At 41.5% G+C, this 26,078-nt stretch overlaps 1 protein-coding gene across 7 annotated transcripts in view; it reads right to left on the bottom strand.

The window, feature by feature from the left end:
• The window catches only part of FAT1 (FAT atypical cadherin 1), a 112,322-nt gene extending 91,741 nt beyond the window's left edge, over window positions 1-20,581 (bottom strand). For 5 of the 7 annotated variants that reach the window (XR_012587122.1, XM_074588220.1, XM_074588223.1 and 2 more), the window contains exons 1-2: window positions 20,299-20,581; window positions 9,271-12,559 (exon numbers count right to left, since the gene is read on the bottom strand). Coding sequence is in view for 6 of the 7 variants with exons in the window: in XM_074588220.1 (XP_074444321.1) it covers window positions 9,271-12,538 (3,268 nt within the window). In the remaining variant the exon portion in view is untranslated. Of the gene's footprint in view, window positions 1-9,270; window positions 12,560-18,726; window positions 18,816-19,475; window positions 19,558-20,298 lie in introns of those variants that run through there. The other 2 variants (XM_074588222.1, XM_074588221.1) reach the window with 2 other exon arrangements.
• Window positions 20,582-26,078: the final 5,497 nt, after the last annotated feature.

Here is a 26,078-nt window from a genome sequence, read left to right as displayed (position 1 = left end):
GTTACCACCATCACAAATGCAAATTACATAGTTTCCTTCTAGCCTAAGAAAGAAAGGTAATCAGCTAGCTCCAGGCTGCTCAGGACCTTGCTCCAAACCCAGGCCTCCTTAACTTTTGCCAAACTGGAACTCAACATTAGCTCTAAATGCCAGGCTTAGCTCTAGCACCTTTGATGCACCTGAAAAGAAATGTCAGTACAACAGCATCATCACACAGGTTAACCCAGAGGCACCATCAATTCCAGACCTCAGCCAAAACGTAATCACACCCCAAGTACAGCAGTGCAAAGCTGCAAACTGTGGTCAAGACCAGTTGGTCCCTGACAGGTTAACCAGGTAACCTCTTCTGAACTTGAGCAATTACATGCACATGACTAAATTCAGTCAGGCAACCAGGCTATTGGCACTGACAATAAAACAAAATAATGCACCGCCAAAAATTATTTATCTCCTAGGAAAAAGCTTTCTGGATTGGTGTTTTGGACAACAGCAAATTGAGAACTTGTCCTCAGTTGAACTGATTGCAGGTCTCTGGCTCTTACCTTTATCTCTTTAAACAGAAATAAGTTGTGCTAAACTGGGTCTATACTACTTCAACAAAAGTTTTTAAATTTCTCCTAATACTAGAGGGGATCTAAAGATTCTTAGTAAGCTCCTGTTACAGTTACTTGTACTGCCTCATGAAAGAGAATCTATGTGCCAAATGCCTCATTTTTAAAACCATGACAAATTGGTGGAAAATACATTTTAGTTGCATGAAATTTTAAGCAAATGTTTTCTAAACTCAAATTATTACTCAATTTAGGCACAGTTGTTTTTTTAACATAACTAATTTTTTCTTGCACAATGGTCCGAGTTTGGCTTAATGCTGAAGAAAAATGCCTTAAGAACAGAATGAAACCACACAGATCTTCCTCTGTGTCAACTCTTGTTCTTATTTTCAATATCATACCAAACATACTCAAACTCACAGGCTATCATTAACTACAAAGCAGAAAATAAGACAATACCCCATTTTAAAAATAGTCCACATAACAAGTTTTTAAAATATCTGTAATCAACAACCATAAATATGCCTCCTCAATTTGTGTCCCACACAGATACAATTCTGTCCCTCGTCTTGCAGACCAAGCTAGGATTTCAGCTCTGCTCCATGTATTGCATGCTTGACTATCACTGAAAATTCTGGTAGGGAAGAAAAGTCATCAATAGGTGGGATAAATGCTTTAAAAAACAGGTTATTGTGTTTGGGTGGGCGTGGTACTGTAAGTGGCTTCATTATTTATTGTCACAACAAAACCTTTCTTCTGGTGGGCTCTGGAGAAGTGTGATAAGGTCTCTTCTGCAAAGGATTCACAAGACTGCTGGTGGGAGAGTTGAACTGGGTAGATCTTGTCTCCCAGTCACATCCATTCAGGTTGTTCTCATGCTGCTCGTCTTCCTCAACTCATTACAGAAGAAGGGAATGCCCAGGCACAGCACAGAATAAACAGGTCACCAGAAAAAACACTGAATATATATCAGCATTAAAATACCTTTCCAGAGCAGCTAACCACCAAATTTATCTTCACTTACCCCAGCCCCCCCCCTTTTTTTTTTTTTTTTAAATAATATTGTGTTATTTTTACTAAACTCTCTTCACAGAGAAAGCTAAGGGAATGACTATTTCTGCATCTCTGGCCTAAACTACTTCCTGTTTCCAGAATAAGAACAGATGTATTTTTTATTATTATTATTTAGCAGAGACAAACTAATATTTCTTGAACAGACATGTTCCCAACATTTCCAAAAAATTACCACAAAAACCAACCAACATACACTTTTACCCTGATACGCACAAAAAAAAAGCCTCATACTCAGAAAGTGTTACTTGAATTCCTTTAAGAGCTTTAATTATATACTATTCAAATTATATACTATTCAAACAAACAGATGTTTGCCCTTGTATTATTTTCCAAAGAAATAATGAGTTTAACAGTTTGTGCTTGAGTTCCAGGTTCTGACCTGGAATTCTGTTCCAGATGTCAGTGTGGCAAGTGACCGAGCAATTCCAGAATCCAGGAATAAACTGCCAAAGTCCTTTGATTAAGAAAAAACTCCTCTCTGCTGACTAGAATTTTATTGAAATCTCCAGCACACATATTAGAATCAGGTTTTAGCCCTCTCAACTGCTAACTGAAGTGCTGATGCAGCCCCTTATTTAAAAGATTAACCTTCCAAATTAACATTCACCGGCTTAAGAACTTAACTCTAACTTGGAGTTTATAGAACTTAGTAAACATTCTACAAGGGGATTTTTGTTTTGGTTGGCTTTGATTTGGGGCTTGGGTTTGCTGGGTTTTGTTTTGCTTTGTTTTTTTAATTTTATTTTACAAATCATATCAGAATAACCTTAGAAATTGGTACCCTAGCACATTTATACCTCAGCCTCTGAAGAAAATTAGCTGCTATAGCTACATGGGCAAATGAATAACTTCAGTACAATGTAACGTGGCAGTACAGAATCCAGTGTAAGGTGAAAAAAGCTTGTCTGAAAAGCTAGTTAGATACCTGGGAGATTAGTCTGTGCTCTGAGCTTTGCTCATGTCTGTACCCAACTAGCTAGGGTAAAAATTTACTGTGCAAAGAGCTGCAACTGCTTAGTATTCTACAGAAATAGAGCACCTCCTAATCCAGCTCTCTCTTCAAAAGTAGTAGTAGTGTGAAGAGCTACTGAACTTTGCAAGGAGAAAATATTATGAGAAGATCATCACAGGAGCGGGGTCTTCTTCCCCTTTACTCCTCATTTTTAACTCACATAAGGAATTTTAGTGTCAAAACCTATGTGCCAATGAGACTGTATCTCTGGACAGAAGCTAAGCAGGAAATGTCACTGTCACAACTTCTGTAAACAAGCTTTGACTAAATCTTAGAGCATCTCCTCCTCACAGCCTATCACATCAAACCCACCAGGAATATTCTTTCCTGACTATCAACATCACCTAATTGATGACAATTTTTATTTTAATGTTTAACAGCTTTCTTACAAAAAGATTTGCTCAACATTTTTTTCTGTTAACAGTTTCCAGGGACCTATAACCTATCTGACAGATCTGCAAAGATTCAGAATAAACACAGCGCCCAGTCACCATATGGCTTTGACAGCAGCATGTTTGGAACGTGTACAGTAGAAAAATGGAAAGTATTAGGAATTTTTTGGTTTATTTGTTTATATGGTGTATATCCTGGTGTTTACATGGACTTACATAAAAGGGGTAAAAATCTAAAGTATATGGAAGGTGCAACTGAAAGAGTGTGAAGAAAGTCCCATATTTGTAAGGATGCTTAACTACAATTAACTTAAAACCAAATCATACTAGTCTCAGTTTTGATTAAAAATGCCTCCCCTACCTTCAAGTGGTTTATGGCTGTACCAGTACGACAGACAGAAAATGTTCCTAGGCACTGGAACTCGATTCTCTACATTGCTAAAGTGCTTTTGGCCTGTGCCAGCTACTACTCTTCCAAAGAGCACTGGGGCACAGTCAGGTGTGGAAAAGCAGCAGACAGAATTCCCAACAGACACCCTGCCTAAAGGTACAGGAGTTGTTAGGATAGATGCAGGCCAGTTGGCTTCAAGACAGCGCTGCCGGTTTAATAGCTATCCAATAGGCACTTAAGTGTTCTGCTCCACCAATGATCATAGTATTTAATCTTTGCTAACGCCTATCTTCATATTAAAACTCAACAACAGTGAGTAGTGGAATGATTTGAGAAGCTCAAAAGCCAAAGATCACTGAAGAAACAGAACCTAAAGCTACCCCTTATGTATAAATGTAAATCATATCCTGCATTTTAATTAATGCAATTATGAGAACACTACAAAGAAATGTTAACATGCTTATTATGTGTTAGCAATGCTCTGAACCTTTTAAGAGTATAATTCAGTACTTTGCTTCAGGTAGTTAAAATCCTATTCTTTTTCCTTAATGAATTACTGTCTTCCCAGCTGGAAATGGTTCTAGTAATATTAAAAATAGTATCTCATAGCCATTAAGCTTTATTGATGGCATTTTATGCACACAGGGAAAGTACAATAAAATTAATTTTCTTCCACATGCCCCCGTTAACATTTTTTTTTTCACTTGTTCCTTTAACATTCTTTACCAAAACAAATCATGTTTTCATCTTTCCTTATCATGGTAGCAAGGCTGCACTTCAAAATTACATGGTTCCAAGGGAAGACTACACAAGAAAGATAAATCCACTAAAGGTTACAAACCAGATCTGACTCAAAAACTCCCCAAATAGATAATAACCAGAGACTGGGAAAGCATTGGAAGGCAGTATCATGCGTCTGCCCTGCTCTTATTCTTCCTTACACTATTAGAGACAGCATCTCAGGCTAGACAGAACTTTGTTCTAATAAAGCGCAGTCATACATCTTTTTAAGTCAGCAAATTAGTTTAATCACCTTAAACTTTGTTGTTATTGTTAGAACTGAATTACTGTTACTTTGTAACACTCATGGTCTAGTAACTTAAACTCAGGTTACTTGAAAGAACAGTAAGATTCCTGGTAACTAATAACTATATTACTGGATTAAACATGAGTAATAATGTTATCATGCACAAAGTTCAGGCTGCCACATCACCCTCAACACCATTCTGGAACTAGGTTATGTACTGGGAAGTATCCTCAATTGCAGAAGTTTAGAAAACGCCTGCTGGTAGCCTTGCACGTTGAACTAGCTGGGAAGTTTGTTAACAGTGTGCTTGTAAAATTCAACATGTTTTATTAAAATACTTCGAACAAACTGACATCAGGGGAAGCCTTACTGCGTAGGGCCTACATGAAACACCCTGCATGTGGGTGTACAGGGGTCACAAATCCAAGCGCTCTAGTACACAACTGGTTAGACACAACCAGACACCAGGGAATTCATGACTCGAAACTTTCTTCGTTTCTGAACATCAGCTTCCAGGATGGGCTCCCATCTTCTATAAACATCGCAATGAGACCTTTCTTAGGCTGAATGACTCAGGGCATCTACAGTCCCAAAATCTGCTGGCTCCCTCAGCTATCTAAATTTTGAGCACTAGAAAGAAAACCAAAACCAAAAGAAGACAACCTAGAAACAAGATAAAACACAACTCTCCGTAATAAACTAGAAGCCCTGGTATCTCAAGGAAAGGAGCAGTCTGCTTGGCAAAAAAATATTTGGAGAAGGCCACATACTGAGCAAAACTAGTAACAGCTCTCATTTTTACAACTGAAAATCGGTGGGGAAACTTGGTTACCATGTGCTGGTGCTCCCATGACAGTCACATCCAGCCCAGTGGGCAACACTGAATGGCCTTGTTCACCTATGCAGCTGGAAGAAGTACCGGGAGTCCTTTCTGTTTTTACATACTAGAGCTTCCATCTTTCGTTTCACCTTTGAGGAGTGCAAATACTTAATGGAAATACTGTATTCTTATATTTGACGACCAAGAAGTAAACAGGAAGACATTCTCCTTTTCCCTGCTTGCCTGCTGGGATGGGAACTAGGTTGCCTTGGTCCCAACCTAGCTTCGGCTTTAGGTTCTCCTCCAGCAATTGCTTCTATCATTCCTTAGAGCTTTTCTAAATGGCAGTAGCAGCATGGTATTGACATGATTTATCTCACTTTTATTGCTCAGTGCTAATGGGATTTAGATGGTGCGTGTGGGTTTTTTTGTGGCACACTGGGATCTGTATCAACACAATGCTTTCTATTATTAAAACATCCCAATCTGCTCAACTCCTTATCAAATTCTTTGGGAAAATACTTTACAGCTGCTTTAGTAGTCAATTTATAGAGCCAGATGATCATCTCAATTTGCAGACTTCAGACTAGCTCACACATAAAAAGCTATCTTAAATTCCAACTTCTGAACACACATACCTAAAGGATAAACAAATTGGTTTGTTGTATAAATTGACTGCACAGAAATCTTGTTTTAACATTTTTGCCCCTTATACTGTTGTAATACACCCATAGTCTCCATTTATTATGTCATTTTAATTTTATCTCTGTGCAGTAACGGTCACAAGGTACTGTTGTAGTTCTGAATCATTATATATTGAGTGATGATCTCTGATCTCTTTCCCTTACCCACTTGGCTTCCAGTTAACAATTTATGAGCTGGAGATAGCATGAGGCCAAAACCTCAAAATAACCTTATTAGTACCATTTATTTTCTTTAGTCATACTTTCAATATCTATAACTTACTGGGGAAATGAGTTTCATTACTTTATTACACTTAATGTGAAAAACACTTCCTTTTAGGTTGGTTACCTGTTAACAGTGTGCCCTATTTCTTGCATTGCAAAAACCAAAAAGTGATATGAGGTAGGTGGTACAGAAACTATTCCAATTTTATAGACTTCGGTAATCTTGCTCTCCTTTCCTGAGCACTACTGCCTTTTCAGGGTAAAAGTGCTTACATGAAAGCTAAAAAATATTAGTGAATTCTCCCCTAATGTACTTTTCTTCTGTGTCTTCAGAGCAATTAGGCAACAAAGTAATCAAAGCAACTCCTGAGTTTCGGCATATGGGCCCATTAGGGCTCCCTGTTAAGAAATTTATTTCTAAGGGTTTGGACAGGACTGCAGAAAACAGAACCTATGAAAACCAGCTGAACCTAAAATAAAGGTAAGTCTCAGAAAAAAGTGCTCAGAAGTTAGTGGCAAAGTTATATTAAACTCTCTTGTGAAAATTCCAGAATTACAGGTACAAATATCAAACATTAATACAATTTCCTATCTTTTGAAATGTAAAATTAAAAAGCCTATTAACATGGAAATGAGAACCTGAAAGCCAGCAAATATTCCACACATGGAACTAGCTATTTGATCCTTCCATCATCATCAATCATCTAGTCTTTCTGCAAATGTGATTGTTGTCTTTGATTCCTAAGAAGCAAGGCACAAAAGAATTCCTCTTAGCCACCAAACAGTTAAGCGTTGACTCCAAACAACCTCCTAAATCCAGTTTACCCATCTTGGAACAGAAAGTATAGTATGATGCTTTCCAAGACAGCGGGAAGAGACATGTAGCTCAAGGGTAAAGTCAGGAGTCCTTTAGGAAGCTGAAAGAGTTACCGAGTTGCTTGCCAGATCTCCTCTTTCACAAATTCTTTAGTGTGCTTTCTAGGCTAATTATCAGGCTGCTCCCTGTATCAAGGCCAGTCCATTTTGAAAAACATGACAAATATTCAGACACTGCAGTATAAAGAGTGTCTTCTGTAACAACGCTGATGGCTTCTTAGCAAATATAAAAGATAATAAAAAATGTCAAGACAAGATTTAAGCTACATTGTCAAGCTTGCAGATAGTCCGCATTCTTTCCTCAGTTCCTTTATACCAACATTTGAAGGAAAAACACACCCACCAAACACAGATACACACATTCTTCCCTGTGCCAGTGTATTACGGGGAATTTGTTCATTGAGACTAAAAACAAGCAACCCCTCTTCACCCCTTCCCCAAATCCCTCTACTTTCATCCCTGAAGAACTGCAAACACTAGATACCAGATATGAATATAGGCAACGTCTCTCCCCCGCCTTGAAAATACAGAGCCACTGTCCTGGACAAGACTATTAAATAGAAGCTGGTTTTGTCCCAAGTTCAGTCAGCTTTGTAAACCCCACAGATTAAAAGGAACTTACTTAAACTCACATCAATTCTTCAGTAAAGCAAACTAGCTTTGTGCCAGAAGAGTAAAGAGGCAACGCATGCAGACAACTAATTCTGCCACAGTACTCTTGTGACAGAAATACACGTACCTGTCCACATACATACAAATAGGTACACATGTTCACATTGGTGTAAAATAAAAATATTTCTTCACTCTTTCATTCTCATTACTGTTATCTATCACTTGGACAATAAATTGGCAAACTCAGACTCATTCTGTAGGACAACTAGATATTTGTAATTCTAAGATAGTAGAACACACGGTAAGCTTGAAGATACTTATGTCAAAAGAAAGGCATACTGAATAGTATGCACACATACCAAAAACCTAGAAGTGAAACTACTGTCTTGAAAAGTATTCATTTGTCCATTTTCAGAAAATCTGTTAAGATCTTAACTATGTGCTTCGTTAAAAGCAAAGCTAAGAGAATCGATGATACATTTCAAGCTCTGGAGTTGGTTCTTTAGCCACAAACTACATAAATTAGTAACTGACTCTCACAGAAGAAAAAATATTGCCAGTAACAGTTTGTTCACCTAAACCTTGAAGAGTAAAGTGATTTTGTGAGTCTGTATTACCCACGTTCACAATTGTGGGAAACATATAAAACACACAGAATGGCTACTGGATGAATCAGGTATGATTGCCATTTTTTATTCACCGTTACAAGGTTTTTTTCCTGTAAGACATCAACCACATATGTCACAATTTGCCTACACATAACTTGTAGCTGAATTTTGCACAAGATTCCTCCTCAATTTACTTTAAGGCACTTAGATAGTAGAACAATATCAATGCTCTATTTTGGTCAGAGACATAAATGAATGGACAGCTACACAGGTGTCCAACCAAAATGTGAGAAGTCAGCACTAGAATTTTATTGAAACCATAATTTTGTTTCTTCTGAATACATGACACTAGAATAAAGCTTACAGTTGCTTGTCAATTTATGCATTATTAATGAAAGAAGTCAACAGTTCAGTCTGCTTCATTTATACAAGTGTTTTTTTAAAGGCTACATCTATGCTTTCTTTGACAGAAGCCTTTCCATGAGAAGGTATTGCTTACTAACTTATAGATGGGCACCTATAACAACTCTAAAAGGTAACTACCAAAACTAGCACGTATGGCAATATCACACCCATGCACACCTCCAGTAAACGAACAACAGAGACATTACTTAAGGTTAAAAAGCATGAAAATCCCTGCAGAGAGCAGTTTTCTGCCTTAGCTTCACAGACCCGCTGTCCACAACACAACAGTGTTCAAATGAGGCATACCTTAATTTTATATCAATAGTATTCTTATTTTTGCCAGATGGCAGAGACTTTAAGATCTAAGAATGGCTTTAGGTAGGCTGGATAGAAATGAGGACGACAGAGAAAAATTACTTATCAAATGTATACGTATAATTTAATTAAAGTGGTAGATAGAACTATACACATTATTGGTGACGACTTTTGTCCTAACAAGAACATCTACGTCAACTGTGACACAGCAGCTTCTCTTATCTTTTTGCTGGCAAAAAAATGTATTTAGAATATAAAAATAGCAGAATGCCACCTTACCTTTTTCTTCATCTATTCGAAAAACTCCTATACCAGATCCATCTCTGATGGAATATCTAACCTCCCCATCTCGTCCTGCGTCTTCATCATAAGCAGATACTGTCATTACTGAGGAGCCAACAGGGGCATCTTCTTTTATAAAGCCTTTATCTGCAAATATAGAGAACCGTGGAGGGTGCAAGTTTTCATTCACATCAACTATTTCAACCTCAACGTAACATGTAGAGGATAGTGAAATGGGTTTTCCTTTGTCCTTGGCCCGCACAGTCAAGTTATAAAGTTGTTTCTTTTCATAATCCAGTCTTTGTACAATACGTATCGCTCCACTTAGTTTGTCAACATCAAAGGTGCCATCTCCACTGTCCAAAAGACTGTAACGCACTTGACTTGACTGGCCTAAATCAGGATCGTAGGCTTCTAGCCATGTAATAATAGTTCCCTCGGGAAGATCTTCTCGAATTTTCACATGATAATTTGAAGGAATAAACTTAGGAGGGTTGTCATTAACATCTTCTACAGACACTTTCAAAATAACTGTTGAAAATAATTGGGGTTCTTCGGTAGCTTGGTCCCTAGCCTCTATTTTCAAGAAATAGACATGCTGTTCTTCACGATCCAGAATGCCTACAACTTTCACAATTCCTGTCACAGCATTAATGGTAAACTTGTCCGTATCTGTAAGAAGAGAATATTTCACTTCTCCATTAGGCCCCAAATCTTTATCAGTAGCTTCAATTTGAATTATTTCACTGTTTGGCTCTTTGTTTTCACTCACTTCAACAAAATAGCTGTCTTGCAGGAACTCTGGTGGGTTGTCATTAGCATCCAAAATTTTTATATCTAAAAGGTGCCAGGCAGACTTCTGTGGTATTCCAAGATCATAGACAGTAATATTTAGAGTATATTTATCTTTTACTTCTCGGTCAAGGGGAGATAAAATTTTCAGCATTCCTCTTTCCATATCAACAATGAAACTACTGTCTTCATTACCTCCGGAGATAACATACACAAGCTTTCCATTGAAGCCAGTATCGAGATCAGTAGCATTCATAAGTAGTATGCTGGAGCCCACAGGTTGGTCTTCTCTTATCTCAATGCCGCTGGGGAGAGTACTTCTGAATTGAGGTGCATGCAGATTCACAGAGTGAGTGTCAAAGAAAACATCCTCAACTTCTCCACGACTGTGCAATTTATTTGCTTGTAAGAGTTTCTCTGCGAGCATTTTGGCAACACCAGTTTCTTCACATTCCAAGTTGACCGGTTTGCGACTAGTAGCTACAGTTATGTTGATATACAATGGTTTTGCAAAGTTTTCTCCATCCGTAGCTGTAATTTTCAAACTGTGAAAAGACATTTTAGCACCTAGGCCGTCTATTAGTGACTGTTTGAGTGAAAGTACTCCAGAATTTGGATTTAGACTAAATAAATCCAGTTCATTTCCAGATTCAATCTGGTATCTCACCAACTGCAGCTCATCAGCATCAATAGCAGATACAGTTGTTATTTGTTCTCCAACACCAAGATCCCTGGGGATTGTTCCCTCACAATTTATTTTCTCAAACAGAGGTATATTGTCATTGAGGTTATTTAAAAGAATAGTAACAGGAACTTCAACTTCTCGACGATATGGTATACCCCAATCAGAAGCTCGAATCCTTAAATTATAAACCCTTGGCATCAATTCATAATCCAAGTCTTCTGAGGTACTAATAATCCCACTGAAATGGTTAATCACAAATGGCAAAGGATTTAGGTTTGCAATGCTATAGGTCACGTAACCATTCTCCCCTTCGTCAGGGTCTTTTGCACTTACTCTCATAACACTCGTACCTATTGGCACGTTCTCATCGAAGGAGGCTTTGTAGGATGTCTGAGTAAATTCGGGAGGATTGCTGTTCATGCCTAGTACCTTAATTAATACTTTTGCAGAAGCTCTTCTGTCACTTGTCACAACTTCAAGTTCAAAATGGGATGCATATTGTGCTTTTATGGGTTCTAAAGTGGTAATAAGACCAGTGTGAGCATTTAAATTGAATTTTACTTTGCCTGGTGCATTTTTAAATATGTATTTTAAATGTGGGTAACTAGGCAGAGCTTTCACCATTATCACAGGTGTGTTTGGAGGGGCAAATTCACTTATTTCAGCTCTATATATCTCTTTCTCAAATCTGACAGGACCAGACTTAAATTGTGGTGATGTCACATGAACAACTTTTACAGAAGAAAACTGTGGGGGATTTCCTTTATCTTTAGCTTGAAGTGTAAGGTTGTATCCGAAAGGGTGGCTCTCCCAGTCGATGTGACCAATGGCTTTTATTCTATATTCTTTACCCCCTGGAACAGACCTCACTGTTTTGAACTGTTGAAGCGGATCACCTGCAACAATATTTAATGATGCTATTTCCCCATTTGAACCCTGATCATTGTCCTCTACAGTTACAACTGCGTAAGTTGGATCTTTGTCCGATTCTGATGGAGTCAACGTAACAGCCGTAATAACGGGGGCGTATTCGTTTGCTTGCTCTACGTGAACAGTTAGTTTTGCCATACTGCTTATACCACTGCTACCATACAGCTTCAGCCCACGGTCCACTGCAAGAATTTCCATCTCATAACGCTTAGTGTCCGAGTAGTCAAGTCTACCAGTTAGAACTACCACGCCACTAGTTGGATGTATAGCAAACACATCCGTTCTTTCTTTAAAGCTATAGTAGAACTCTCCATTTGTTCCTATATCTGCATCTGTTGCACTGACTTTTGCGATGCTCGTCCTTATTGCTGTGTTTTCAGGCAAAGAAACGCTGTAGGATGTTGGAGAAAACAAAGGCCGCAAGTCATTTGTATCCAGTACCTGTATCCTGACCTTCGTGCGCGTTTCAGCATTTGTATTTTTTTCAACTGCTTTAACAGTCAGCATATAATGGTCTTTTACCTCTCTGTTAAGGATAGCTGTGTTTCCTCCCTTGGTCCGTATTCTCAAAAAGCAAAAGTTTCCAAGAACATATTCTTCAGCTTTGAACAAGTTCTCATTGTCACCAGAAATAATTTTGTATCTTAGGTCCCATAATGGATTTGTAATGTAAATGCCCATTTTCACTGGATGCCCAACATAAGTCTTGGCTGCGGAATTCTCATACACAGTGGCATTATACTGTGCTTGTGTAAATTGCATTGGTGTAGCATGATGTGGCCTTTGATTTCCTTCACAGTTTCCAAAATGCTGCACCAGCAGCATCAGCAGCAACAGCATAGTCAAGTATCTTCCCATGGCAGCAATTACAAAGAAACCCTGAAACAAGAGAGAGATGTGTTACGACTTATGACTGTTCAAATATTATTCAAATAACTTTACAGAAAATGTCAACATGATTTACAGTAATAGAAATGCAGATAAATTAAAACTCCTAAAAAATGCCAAGAATTAGCAAGACCGAAAGTCTAGGAATTACTACCATGACACAAGGGGAACACAGAGAGTTAACTTCAAATGAACAAATCCATGAAGCAGCAGGTTAGAGGAAATATGCCAGTGCTGTTTGCTGTAAGTAAGCAAACTAGATCTGAACTACTCTGGAGTAGTGAACATTCACTACAGTCCTCTACTTCATATGTGACATTGCCTTTTGATAGAAAATTCTTCTCCCTCATTTTACTTAGATTATAAAATGGCTGATGTTCAATGACGTGGAAACAAACTGCAAGAGTTGGCTTGAAATTACCATACATTCTTCAAAGTATCCTATGAGCACCTGTTCCAAGAATTACAAAAATTACAGAGAATTATGTATGTATTGTATTCTCTCCAGCTTCGAGTACCCTTATAAGAGCAGTGGACAGCAGCACATACCATAAAAAACTTTTTTATCAAGCATCACTAAGTTGTAAAACCAATAAAGAGTAAGACACATTCCTTTAGTCTACTCTCGAAACAGATCTGAAACAAATTAGTACTGAGAGCTACAAGAACACAAATCTACCAAAATAACTGGAGGAACAATTAAGACATGTTTCTCAAACACACTCCAGACATGACAGGGAAAGAGCCTGGAACAGCAAGACAGACACAGAGATACACCCTCACTGGCTTCCCCTTTTGAAAAAGTCAGTGTATCATTTCCAAGACCCAAATCCAGGCAAGACTGCTGTAGGACGAAAGACAGAAACCTCAGGAACAAGACCTTTGGGACTACCCTCTTATTCTGGGTTTACATCAACAGTCTTTACTTCCCAAAGTCTCACAGGATAACAAATCAAAGCTTCAGAATGCTTCCTCAACAAGCCCAAGCTTTCAACAAAACCCTGGGGGAAAAATTTCTTTCCAGCTAGCAGAAAGCAATCTAGCTTTGACTTGACTGCTTTGATTAAGTAGTACACACTCTTTTCCTTCACCTTTCCCTATTTATCCTAAATATTTTCCCCTTACCTCTCCTTTAGCATCTTCTTCCCTGGCCAGTTTGTTATACAACTCATACTAACTCCTAATCACAGCAATTCCGCACTGTACTCTTCTTTCATTCTTCCTGACCTTCTCTCCCACATTTTAGCCCTGGTTTGCCCCTACTCTGTCTTTGGCTGTCAGCCCCTACTCCTCAGTGCCTATCCTCACACTAGTTCTGTTCGTCTCAGCTCAAAAAGTATCCCATTATCTTGCCTCCTTCCTCCACTCACATTTTGTCCTACAGCTATTTCTCCCCTAATTCCTACCAGCTCAGGTAGGTACATGAAAGATCGCATTGGCTGAAATTCCATGGACTGCCTCTGCCCACTAGAAAGCATTAGAGCAAAGTAATCTACTTGTGTCAACAGTTCACTCCAAAACCTCAGAAGAAGGTAATTCAGCCACAGCCATTAGTAAGTCAATGATTTTGAGACGAGAATTTCAGACTCAGGTTCATAAAAACTATAAGAAATATTAGAGGGGAATAATGCAAACTTAGCTAGCACCCTTTTGGAAGGGAAAAAAAAAAAAGAGCATGTCTGTCTTCCAAATCTAGCAATTAAGTTACATGATTAAAGCTATAACCATAGCAAACAATAAAAAGTGACTGAGCAAACAATAAGAAGTGTACGAGCTTTTAAAAGTAAGTCACTAGCTGGAACCACTACTAACAAGGTCTTAAAGCTGGATGAAGGAAAAGTTGGGAGGGCAAATGAGTGGTTGGAACAGCCACCATTTCAGTGAGTTAACAATATTATTCCTCCCCTATCTACTCTTTTTCCCAAGCTGTGATTTCTCCTGGGAATAAGCAGACACTTGGGTCTCCAGGGCTTCATCCCCCTAACATACTGCCAAGTAAACAATTTAATCCCTCCCCCAAAAGAACAACAAAAAAAACCCAAACAAAACAACCAAAACCCTGAAATAAATAACTGATATCAATACATCCAAAACTCTGAGCAAATTAAGACACCATTAGACTGTCCTAAAAAACATGTTTAGGAATTGATACATCATTTTTAAGCAATCAACAGAAACGGGTTCTTTTATTCCATCTTGCTGGAATTTTGGAAGCAGTCTACTGTCAAAAACTGCTTGATGATCAGTTCCTATGCTGATCTGGTCAGATCTTCCCCTCTCTTCTTCCTCAGTTACACTAGGATTTTATTTTTCTTTTTTTAAATTCATGCTGAAGCCCAAAACCCAGCTTGACCTCTGATGCTATGGCATCTTGTAACTCACTGTCCACGCTTACGTTTGGCAACAAGCTGTCTGAAGTGGTATATTTATTAGGTAAAACACTGTACCTGCCTGTATCTTTTATCATTTGCTCCTCACATCTCAGGCGCATTAGACCCAACGCGCACCACACTGATGCATTAGACTGCATTAAGCTATCCAAACTCCTCATTAAAATTCAAAGTCACATACGTGTGTTTTACTATTACCATAAATATTTTTCTGTGCCATAATACCTTAAGCACTTTTTGCTGCTTTTCTGTAATAACTTCTGGTGAATACTGCTCAGAACTGGCAACAGGCAGTCTGTTACACATGATGACACAACTATCAGTAAAAGAATCCATTTCTTAGCAGCAACTTCTAAGGCTTGCTGAGTCAGCACCTAGAGCTTAGGAACATCTCTCAGCTGAACAGTTAACCACCTCAGATAAAAACAAGTTAGTAATTTCTGTTACGTGACACTTTTTCCATCTTGTCATAATTTACAGAGCTACTGGAAACTAAAAAATGTTGATCCAGGATTATCCAAAAAATCAACAGAATATAATCTTGATAAATATCTAAGGTATTAAACAATGCCAGTTGTAAAGACAGTTAACTACTAAGGGAAAGTATTAAAGTGTTAAGATGAAGTGATAATGTGTTAGATATAAACTCGGATGGCTCATTACAGTGAGCCAGAATGACTGAATTTCAGAAACATTTTAGCCAAAGGCTACGCTTTGAACTCCTAAATTTTTTATTATTTTTGGAATATGACCAGTTTAGGATTTTCTGCATCCATTTTCAACACATAAGGCAACCGTTTGCTTAACAAAACATCATAGCCCTTGGTTTATAAGAAGCACGCACCGTATTTATTCTGAAAAGCTACTTTCAAACAAACTTTGATTTCCTATTTGGAAATTATTATTTGGATAATTTTTATTTATAAGCACATCCAGGTCATTTTTATTTATATGCATACTCAGCACCGAGATACATAAGTCAGTTTTAGTACTTAGTTACAATGTTAACAAAATTATTAATGCATCAACACTGTTAACATAATTTGTATATGGGAAAAAATACTAACACAACTTAGAAATATGAACTATCTTCACGATAAAGGTATAACAACAAGCAAAACTTTGGGGCTAGCAGATCTCAAAGTGATAACTTACAAATGAAGATGATCTGGATAAGATAGCAGTCATATAAAAGACTTTTTCTCTTGGCAGTATGTTTACATTATACAGACTTCAAAGTTTATAGTTTGAGACTTGAAAGTTTTAAGCATGAAAATACAGAATTTAATAAATGGCAATCTCAACACCAAGGAAGCCAACAAAAAAAAACCCAAACAAACAAAAAAAAAACCACACAGAAAAACCAGGCAAACCAAGCTTATCTTCTAAATAATGTACCAATGGTCACCACACATTGAGAGATTTACTCCCACAGTAATCAAAGTCACAGGTGGAAAAAGAATCTAAATCAGGCCACACAGCCTGAGTCATGATGAGTCTTAGTCCCATTGCTATCCCTTTTCTACATGCAAGATCTACCAGTTAAGTCCAGAAGGACCTACTGTAAGACTAATCTACACATTTACATCAGCAGAAGGAGAGTCTGTGAGGATGGCCTGTTACACTGCTCTAGGGACACATCAAAGAGCATTTTGGGGACTAAAAGAGGTTCTTTAGTGCTGTTTCTACAATGATTGTCTACTGAAATCTTTCACTAACTTTTAGCAAATGTAGCGGGGGTTTCCCTCCATATGTGCACCAGCTTCTTTGATTCGCAAAGTTATGTCCCCACCAATCAAAACATCACCTATACTTTAAAGGTCAGTTTTGATCAGCACACATTAACTGATGCCATTGACAAAAATGCACTGTGAAAAGTTATTACAGCAGTAACTAAACAGTCACGACAGGGTTCCTATTGTAGAAGTCTACGACAGATCTTGTGGCTTTGTGGGCTGTACTAACTGTTGTTACACCTACTCTTTCAATTGCTTAAAAGTAATTATTTATGTAGTCTGGAAAAAAAAAATAAAATCAGCTTTAGCTCTTTCAACATCCTTCACTTTCCAATCAAAAAGCTTAACAGCGTCTTTTGCTCTTCTGGGAGGGAGGGTGCCCGTCTGTTTTGGTATTCAGAAAATTAACACACGATGAAAGCATATGGTAACGTTACTTTAGTAAAGCTGGTAAATTATTCAAAAAATGTACATCGTTGCAGAGATTAACATAACAGTTTAAACTTGTGACTAAAGTCCAGTAAATTTGATGCTTGTATTCTCCACATTATGAGTTAATCCCATGAGATAATTTTGATTTATGCTTTCAAGATCTTTGCTGTTGAAAGGAAAATGCAGCAGCTTTATTCAAACCGCATGCTAAAAATTGAAACAGCCAGAGTGAAACAAAGTTTCACACAGAGAATTTTCACTATTTATCTGTAGGGCAGGTACTTACTATAGTGTATCTAATAGTAAACTCACCAGTTGTGCAAGGAAAAGCAGACCTCCAATCTCTCTGAATGAAAGAGTTTGATTGAAATTTAACATGGCACCTTAAAGTTTGTAATGACAAAAATAGTTTTACTGAGCTTGAACTCAGTTTTAAACTTAAAAAAAAGTTAAAATAAAAGATGTAAAACTTTAAGGGTTTAAAGGGACTTTAGTTTGCTTACTTGCACTGGTAACTTAGCCACATAAAGTTCTTTCACATGCTAAGTTATAAAAAACAGGACACTATCCTAATACTGGGACGACTACTAAAGTTCACCTTCCAGTCTCCTAAAAGTGAGATTTTTAGGATTTCCCAGAGAACAACAACAACAAAAAAAAACTTAAAAATGAAATAGCTTTCAGCGTTAAAATAAGGTATTTTACTCACTAAATAGCTGAATATTTCCACATAGTTATACAAGTCAATAGGAAATACACATCTATTGCACAGCATTCTTTTCTTTTACAGGAAGACAGCAGAGATGGGAAAAGAATACAGGTAATATTTCCCATGCAGCTGCCTAGGAACAACTTGCAGGCAAGTAGTTTTAAACCGTAGGAAAACCTGCTGTTAGAAGGTTTTAATTTGTTAATGCGTTTGCAAAAAAAAAGTTTATGGAGGGATGGGGAGGGGGGGGGGGAGTAGTATCAGCGGTAAGGCACACCGTCACTTACTGACACCAAGAGATTAAAAAGCGCACCTTCCGAACAAAGCTTTGGTTTGTTTCCACTGCCGTAAAGAAGGAAGGAAAAAAGCCGCAGCAGCCGGGCTGATGCGCTCGGCCGGGCTCTCCCGGAGACCCGCGTCCTTCCCGGCTCTTTTCGGAGGAATCCGGACGGGAACGCAAGGAGGGACGCGGCGAACAAAGGAAGAAAGTCACCCCGAGGTACTTTGCCGGCCGCCAATCGCCCCTGCCGGCTTCCCGGGGAATTAAGTTTGCCGCGGCCCATCCCACGAAGACACCTTGCCTCCGGGGCGAAATATCACCGCCACCCCCTTTTCTCCCGGACGGAACTTGGGAGCAACCTGCCGGCTGAGCTCCGGCCGCCTCTCAGGGGAGCCGGGGAAGGGGTCGGAGGGGAAGAACCAGGGCCCGCCGCAGCCGGCGGCCACCCCGGCCCGCGGCGGAGGGGTCCGGCTCCGCTCCGCAGCCCCTTCCCACCGGCCCCAGCAACACGAGGCGGCCTCTCCTCAGCGCCCCAACTTCCCAAAGCGGGGAGCCGGGGGCGCCCCCACCGACACCGAAACTTCTCCCAACTCGCCGCCCCGCTACCTCACCTCTCGCTGCCGGCGGGGCCGGGGCCAGCCCCGCTCGCCGCCCGCCGCGCCGCTCCCCCTTCTCCTCACGGGCCGCCACCGCGCCTCGCCGCTGCCCCTCCGCCCCCTCAGGGCCGCCGCGCAACCCCCACTCCTCCCCCCCCACCCCCCAGCCGTATTCCTCCGCGGCGCTGGACGGCCGCCCCTCCGGAACTCGTTTCTGCGGCGCTCCGCGGGCGCGGTAGAGGGAGCGGCGGCCTCCGCGCCCCGACCCGCCTCCCTGCGGCACAAGCTGTTCCTCCCCGGTGGCCCAGGGCTCGCTGGGAGCGGGGTCGGGTCCGACCGCCGCAGCGCTCGCCACGCTCCAGCCCGGCCGGGGGGGATGTCGGTGGCGGGAGGGCGACGTCCTCCCTCCGAGAGTCTGCTCGGAAACTTCCCAAAGCGGGGAATATCTTACGGGGGATGGCGAGGGAGGCCGTCAGACCGCGGGGGAACGGGCGGTCCGCGGATGGCGGGGCTCTGCCGTCCGAGCAGCGGCGGGGACACGGGGCGAGCCCCGCGCTCGCCACTGGCGCCTCCCGGGCTCGGTGGAGCTGGGCGAGCCGGCGCTTAACGGCCGTGCCGGAGGGAGGTCCCTTCCTCAGCAGAAGCCAAAACCGACTGGAGGCTACCGCGGCTCCCGGCCGCTGTTTTAAGGAGCGGAGCCAGGGCACGGTGCCGGGGAAAGCAGCGGGGGCCGGGGAGAAGCGGGGGAGGGGTGTACGGGCTACCTCGGTAAAGGTAGGGGCTACCTCGGGAGGCGCCCCGCCGGAGTCGCGCTGGAGGGATGGATGCCGTGTCAGCCAGCCCAGCGTTAAAGATTAAATACTCCGAAAGAGCCCTGGGAGGGTTCCCCGCCTCATTAATAAGTCATCGCTCCTAATCACGATCAAATGTTTTGCCGGGGGAAGCCCGGCCCAGCGGGCTCACGGCGAAGCCGGGCTACGGGCGGGAGAAGCCGGCGGGGGCACATTAGCCCCGCCACGTCTTTTATTAGCCACATAAATACGTAAAGCCGGGGGAGGAGGGGGGGCTTCTGTAACCGAAGCCCGGTGCTGCAGATCAGAAGTCCGACCCCTGCAGAAAGCGACGGCTTTCGGGTTCATCACTCCCCCCGGCTCTAGTCCGGGCACCGGCCCCGGTAGCGGCGGGGCCGCAGTTCGGCGGCGGGCGGGCAGGGGGCGCCGCGCCACAGCGGACGGGCGAGCGCGGCGGGCACGGCGGCGACCAGGCTGGGCCAGCGGAGCGGGGCAGAGCCGGTAGTCCGCGGCGCCGAGCCCGGCTCCGGCTGCGGAGGTGGGGAGAGTAGGGGTCGGGAAACCGCGTCTCTCCATGGAGCCGGGGGTGCCCTCAGCCCCAGGTAGGCATAGCTTCGGATAAAGTCGATGTGCATGGGTATGTATTGATATATACAGAAACATACATATACTACACAGTTATAAACTACGGGCTGAAGCGAAAACCTGAGTATTTCCACTAAGGCACCAAAAATCCCACGGGAATCACCTCTTTAAGCACCCCGCTGATAATAAACTCATTAAACAAAGAACTCACCAGACCAGCTGGACTCGGCGCTCTTCTCCCAAAGTCCGCTTCCAGCTCAGTTCATCTCCGTTCCCCCGGTTGCTTTTCCTCCTTTCCAGAAGAACCCAGGGATGCCCCGGTGGCCGCGCACCTCTAGAGCTCGACCTCCGCCGCGGCCCCGGCGCTCAGCGCGGCTCCGGCGCGCAGCGAGCGCGGAGCCCGTCCCCATCGCCACAGCGCGGCATGTCGGCTCCCACCCATCCGCCGCTTCCCACTGGAACGAGGGTGGGAAGGAAAAATAGAGGGGGAGACGAAAAATAATAAAAAAAAAAAAAAAGAAAAAAAAAGGGGAAAAAAAAGAAAAAAAAAGGGGAAAAAAAAGGAAAAAGGAAAAAAAAGAAGAAAAGGAGAAAAAAAAATAAAAGAAGACGAAAGGGAGAAATCCAACTTTCTTAAGACATGTCCAGGCAAAGAACGGGCAGAGTTGAAGAGTTGCAGCCGCGGAGAGAGTGAGTGGGGAAGCTGCGCCGGATCGCGATTCCCTCCCTCCTTCCCTCCTTCCCCCCGCCTCCCTCCCTCCCTCCTTTCCTCCCTCCCTCCCTCCTTTCCTCCCTCCCTCCCTCTCCCTCTGCCTTCTTTCGCACTCCGTCCGTCCCCCCTCGGGCCCCGCTCCCGGCAGCTCCCCTCTCCCTCCCGTCACCGCTGCGGCGGTGGCGGCGGCAGCAGCAGCAGCGCGCACCGCTCCGCGCCGCCGCGGATCCGCGCGGGGCCGCTGCCGCGCACCTGGGGCGGCCCGCAGGTGCGGAGAGGCGGACTGAACCATCCCCCCCCCGCCGCCGCCCGCCACCCGGGACCCCGCCGGGACTCGGCGCCCGTGAGGGGGTCCGCCGGCCCAGCGCCGCTCGGCTCGGCGGGACGCGGCTTCCCCCCGCTGCTCCGGCTCGGCGTCTGGAACCACCGGGGGACTGCGGGGGGGCTGAGCGCTCTTCTCTTCTCTTCTCTTCTCTTCTCTTCTCTTCTCTTCTCTTCTCTTCTCTTCTCTTCTCTTCTCTTCTCTTCTCTTCTCTTCTCTTCTCTTCTCCTTTTTTCCCTTTTCCTTCTTTTTTCTTTCCATTTTTCCCCTTTTTCTTTTTTCCTCTTTCCTCTTTTTCTTTTTTCCTCTTTCCTCGTTTTTCTTTCCTCGTTTTTCTTTCCTCTTTTTTTCTTTTTTCCTCTTTTTTCTTTTTTCCTCTTTCCTCTTTTTTCTTTCCTCTTTTTTCCTCTTTCCTCTTTTTTCTTTCCTCTTTTTTTTTGTTTTTCTTTTTTTCTCTTTTCCTGTCTCTTTTTCTCTTTTGCTTTTTTTCTTTTTTGTGTGTGGGTTTTTTTGAGTTTTTTTTTTTTTTTTTAGTTTTTCTGCTTCATCATCTTTTTTCTCTTTCTCTCCTTATTTTTCTTCTTTCTTCCTTCCTTTTTTCTTTTTTTCAGAGGAGCTGTATTTTTCAAGGCATACCAAAAGGTTTCCACCCCCACCCCCCCAAAAAAAAAAAAAAGCAAAACGACAGCTCCTCAAAAATAATAAAGCATAACCAAGCAAGGCATATTTATACTGTGGTTCTCCCTCATTCAAAGTAACCTCCAATTACTTTTCCTTGACGAACTCCAGGAGAGGTGGCACTGCTAAGTGGCAGGGATCAGATGAAAGCAAGGGCCTCAGTGGTTCCTGAATGCTGGGGTTTATAAAATTTGGGGGAAAATATAGAAACTGCTTTAAAAGTTATTTAGTTGAGAGAGATAGTGTAACACTACATTTGTAAAGCAGTCTGACATTCTCAGAAGGTAAAATATTCTTTTATGACACCATTTATCCCTAAGAACCTTAAAGTCGTGGCCTTCCTCCAAAAGTGAAATTGACTTCTGAAGACATTGGATCATTATTTCCTATAAGATACACCACTAAAATCTATCCGCCAAGTGAGCGTGCAGTACATTCTGTGTTAGGAAGAGCAGATACAAACTGCAGTATATAAATACTAAGTGCATTTCCAAATACTGCATACAAGCCAAATCCGCCTGGGAATGATCACTTTGAATGAACCTGTCTGGAAAGTTTAATGTCAAAATTCTCTGGCCTTGTAGATTTCCACAACAGACACAGCTGATTGATTTACTTAGCATCTCAGAGTCACTTTTTGAAGCCCCTAAATGGAATTATACCAAGTCCTTATCCAAGTGACACTGGGGCCAAATGATCTTTCCTTCTGTAAAAACTGCTTCAAAGTGATCTTCATAAAGTAAACTGCATTGAAAACAGCATTCCAGAAAAGAGCTAAAAGGGGAACACTTTAGAGGTGTTATAGTAAAGGGCTAGAAACAAATGCAAACCATACTTCTACTCAGTATATTTGCAAATATGTTATAATTTTGGAGTATAAAATTTGCTGTCTTTCAGACTCATGGCCGTATTGTGGTTGATTGTGTTAAGTGAAAGGCCAGAGCAGCAGACTGTTTAAATATTTGTCTAAACTTTAATTCTCAGTGCCTGGGGAAGTGCGGTGGTGGTTAATTGCACTAACCTCCTATAAGAGGGACAGGAGCATCTCTCAAAAGTAGCTGGTAAAGATAAAAAACCTCAGGGGTTTCTGGTTCGGATTTTCTGCTATACACATGCTATGCTGACAGTAAGTACTTTAGATGAAGAATAAAGGGATACGCCGTCACTCTCCAACGGTGGGTAATGGTGCTTAGCGCTTCAGATAAAGTGTTGGAGCCAAGATGTCCAGGCAAGTGTATTCATAAGTCTTCTTGATATGTATAATTTTACCTTCTAAACCAGGTTTCTAAGATCATGAATAATATTGACAAAGTCATTCTGATAGTTACTGAATATTCCAATTTTTATTTAATGTTTTCTCTGCCCTTTGATTTTTGGTCTCTGAAACAGTGTCAATAAAGCTGTTATAATCATTGCTGACTGTCACATTTAAAGATTAATCTTCCCAGGGTATCTTTTTGATATGTTATCCTAAAGAAAATTAATATATTCTGTTACATACTGCTAACCTATAGGAAAGGTACAAAAGAGAATACTTGAAATCGTGCTTCAGTGCCTAGGGCACCACGCACTTCTCTCAAAATCTTCCAGTCTTATAACCATTGTAGCAAAGTATGTTTGATGCCCCCTGTCATCTATTAACATAACCTTGTCCTTATGAAAGTACCTAAGCTGAAACAAGTTTTAGCTCAGCTGTCAATAAAAAAAAATAGCTCTCTGGATTAGACAGCTTTCTTTTAAGAGAAACATTGACCCTTCAACTTTGGAATTATTTCCCAAAACCTGAAATAGAAATATAGTATCGGACTACCAGCAAGCAATTATGTAGAGAATTCTTGTCATAAAATAGGGCAATCAGAAATTATATTCCCAGATAATGATCATCATCATCATCATCATCGCCCTATAAGGCATTGTGGCTCTAACACTCTTCTCACTAATCTACCTCAAAACTTAACCTCATAGATCCCAACTCCTTTTTGCTATATATTTAACAAACAGGAGCGGATACATCAACTGGGGAAGTCAATAGATCGGAAGTAAATACGGGTCAAGTGTCCTCCAGAGAAATTTTCCAGCTAGCAGCCCCAGGTGTGCACATGGGGAATGATATCTCAAGTACTTTGGGCTGATCTCTAGGCTCCCATTTTTTTGGAAAAGAGAAGAGAGTTTCAAATTGTAGGGACTTCAGCTGCATAAAGCTTTCAAGATCGAAATCGGCGCTTTGATTTGCACCGGCTCAGAGATGGCAAAGGCGAGGATAATTATGGCTTGGTCTCTATGGCGGTGAAACAGTTGCAATTGCTACATCAAGTGCAGTTTCAAAAAAAGCACTTTTGAACACAATAGCAGCCTGTGACTCGGGGGCAATCAAGGGCCCATAAACATTGAGCCTCTGTGGCAGAGGGCAAATACATCTTCTCAGTAATGGGGTCAGGCGCAGTTTCAAGCAAGTTCTCCGTCAGCTAAATATGAACTGATCTGACATTGGTTTCGCGGTAAGAATAAAATTCTCTACAGTACAAAGAGGTAGCACAAAACCTGTACCCTCTCTGAATCGTGTTTACAGAGAGAGAAGGAGGGTGATTAGTAGAACCTCTGCTCTGGCCACCCTCCTTTTCTTCATCTGGCCCCAATGTTTTAGGAAGACCTCCCCAGCATCTCAATTAGTTGTAGCCTTTGGAAAGCAAAACAAAACAAAACAGCTCCCCAAAACTTGGTAATCGTCCTCTCCCTGGCCTGCAGTCAAGGATGTACACTCCTTTCCCACTCTGTTTTATTTCCTCTCTTATAAATGCAGACCTAGGGAATAAAAAACAATTCTGCCTTTCTGGCTGTTCTTGCCTACTCTTGGCAAACTTGGGTTGAACCGCAACTGTCCACTTTCCCACTATCCCTTCCTTTTTTAGAGGGGGAAAAGGAGGAAATTTGTATGAGATACACATTTGAGAGGGTGCTGGCATTTTTCTGCCTAAATCAAACTTTTGCAACCCCCCCGAAAATCTTTAGGATTGCCTTTGCATGCGTCTCTTCATCTGACAGAATTTGAGCAAGAACATTTAACTTTTCATAGTTTGATTATTTTTATTGACTTTCTTTTACCCTAGAGAATTCTTACTGCGTAAAATATCACTGACTATTTGATTAGGTACCCTTTCGCAGTGCTTTTCAAGACTTTCAAGGCAGCAATGTTAAAATAATAGTCATATATCAGCGTCGGTATAATGAAATGCTAAACAACCTCAGCTACTTGACAAGCCATTGTGTGCCCTGTGAACCTAAGGAGGAGTTTACTGAGGCGACTCATTAGACTTAGGAGCTACAGCTATTTGTGGATACGTGTTAAATACGAACACACAATAGTAAAGAAAACCTGGGGCAATTCCATGGGGGGAGGGGAAGAAAAAAAGACTTAAAAGATTATTTTATGTTTCTAGGTACAACGAGTTCTTCAGGTATTAATGGGGGGAGGACAGTCAAATATTTAAATCGTTATTTTCTGAGCCTTTAAACTGGCAGAGAGAGCTGATCTGGAAAAGAGTGATTTTTTTTTATTTTTTTTTTTCCAAGCAGCAAGAATGAGAAATACATCCTCTAAACAAGACTGAGCTAGGCAGCCTCATGTTTACAATATGTTGATATTACAGATTACCTCTGTGTATGCCAACTTTTGAGAAGCATTTTCGCTTCGCTTTGGAAACGAGACACTTTTCCACATCACACTTTTCTTCACCAATCTATCTCAGGCTGAGGGCTAGTCAAACAGATTACTTTAAGTCCACATAATGAATAATTAGCAAATATCACATAGGGAAAATTTGCTTTTATGACCTTCATCCTACTCTATGCCACAGTGGCAAACTGGAACGGAACCAGCTGCACAGATATGGACAGTGCTGGTATTTTGATTAAAGGTTTGGATTGAAATTTAGGCTAATGGTTTGTGCTAGTGGACTCCAAATAAAAGTGAAACATCTCACTTATCTTCATTATTCCCTAGAGTGCAATGATGATGCTATGGAGACCTGCGGGATTTTTATCTTGCCTGGCTAGCAAGGTAGGATAAATCTGCTCCTCCGTTAGGTACTGTCGTCTCCCCACTGAGTGGTGCTTGGACTGCACTGTCGAGTTCAGATCCACTGAGCTCGAGGCAGAGTGGCATCGGTTCACAGTCTCATGCCGATAACACGAGGAACTCTTCGATTTAGACTTAAATAATTAAAGGACAATTAAAGTATTCAAAAAGATCAGGAAAGGGTTAGGCTATAATGGTGATTAA

Source organism: Larus michahellis, chromosome 5, assembly GCF_964199755.1.
Source record: "Larus michahellis chromosome 5, bLarMic1.1, whole genome shotgun sequence".
Classification (NCBI taxonomy): domain Eukaryota; kingdom Metazoa; phylum Chordata; class Aves; order Charadriiformes; family Laridae; genus Larus; species Larus michahellis.
This window is presented reverse-complemented; position numbering and strand designations above follow the sequence as displayed.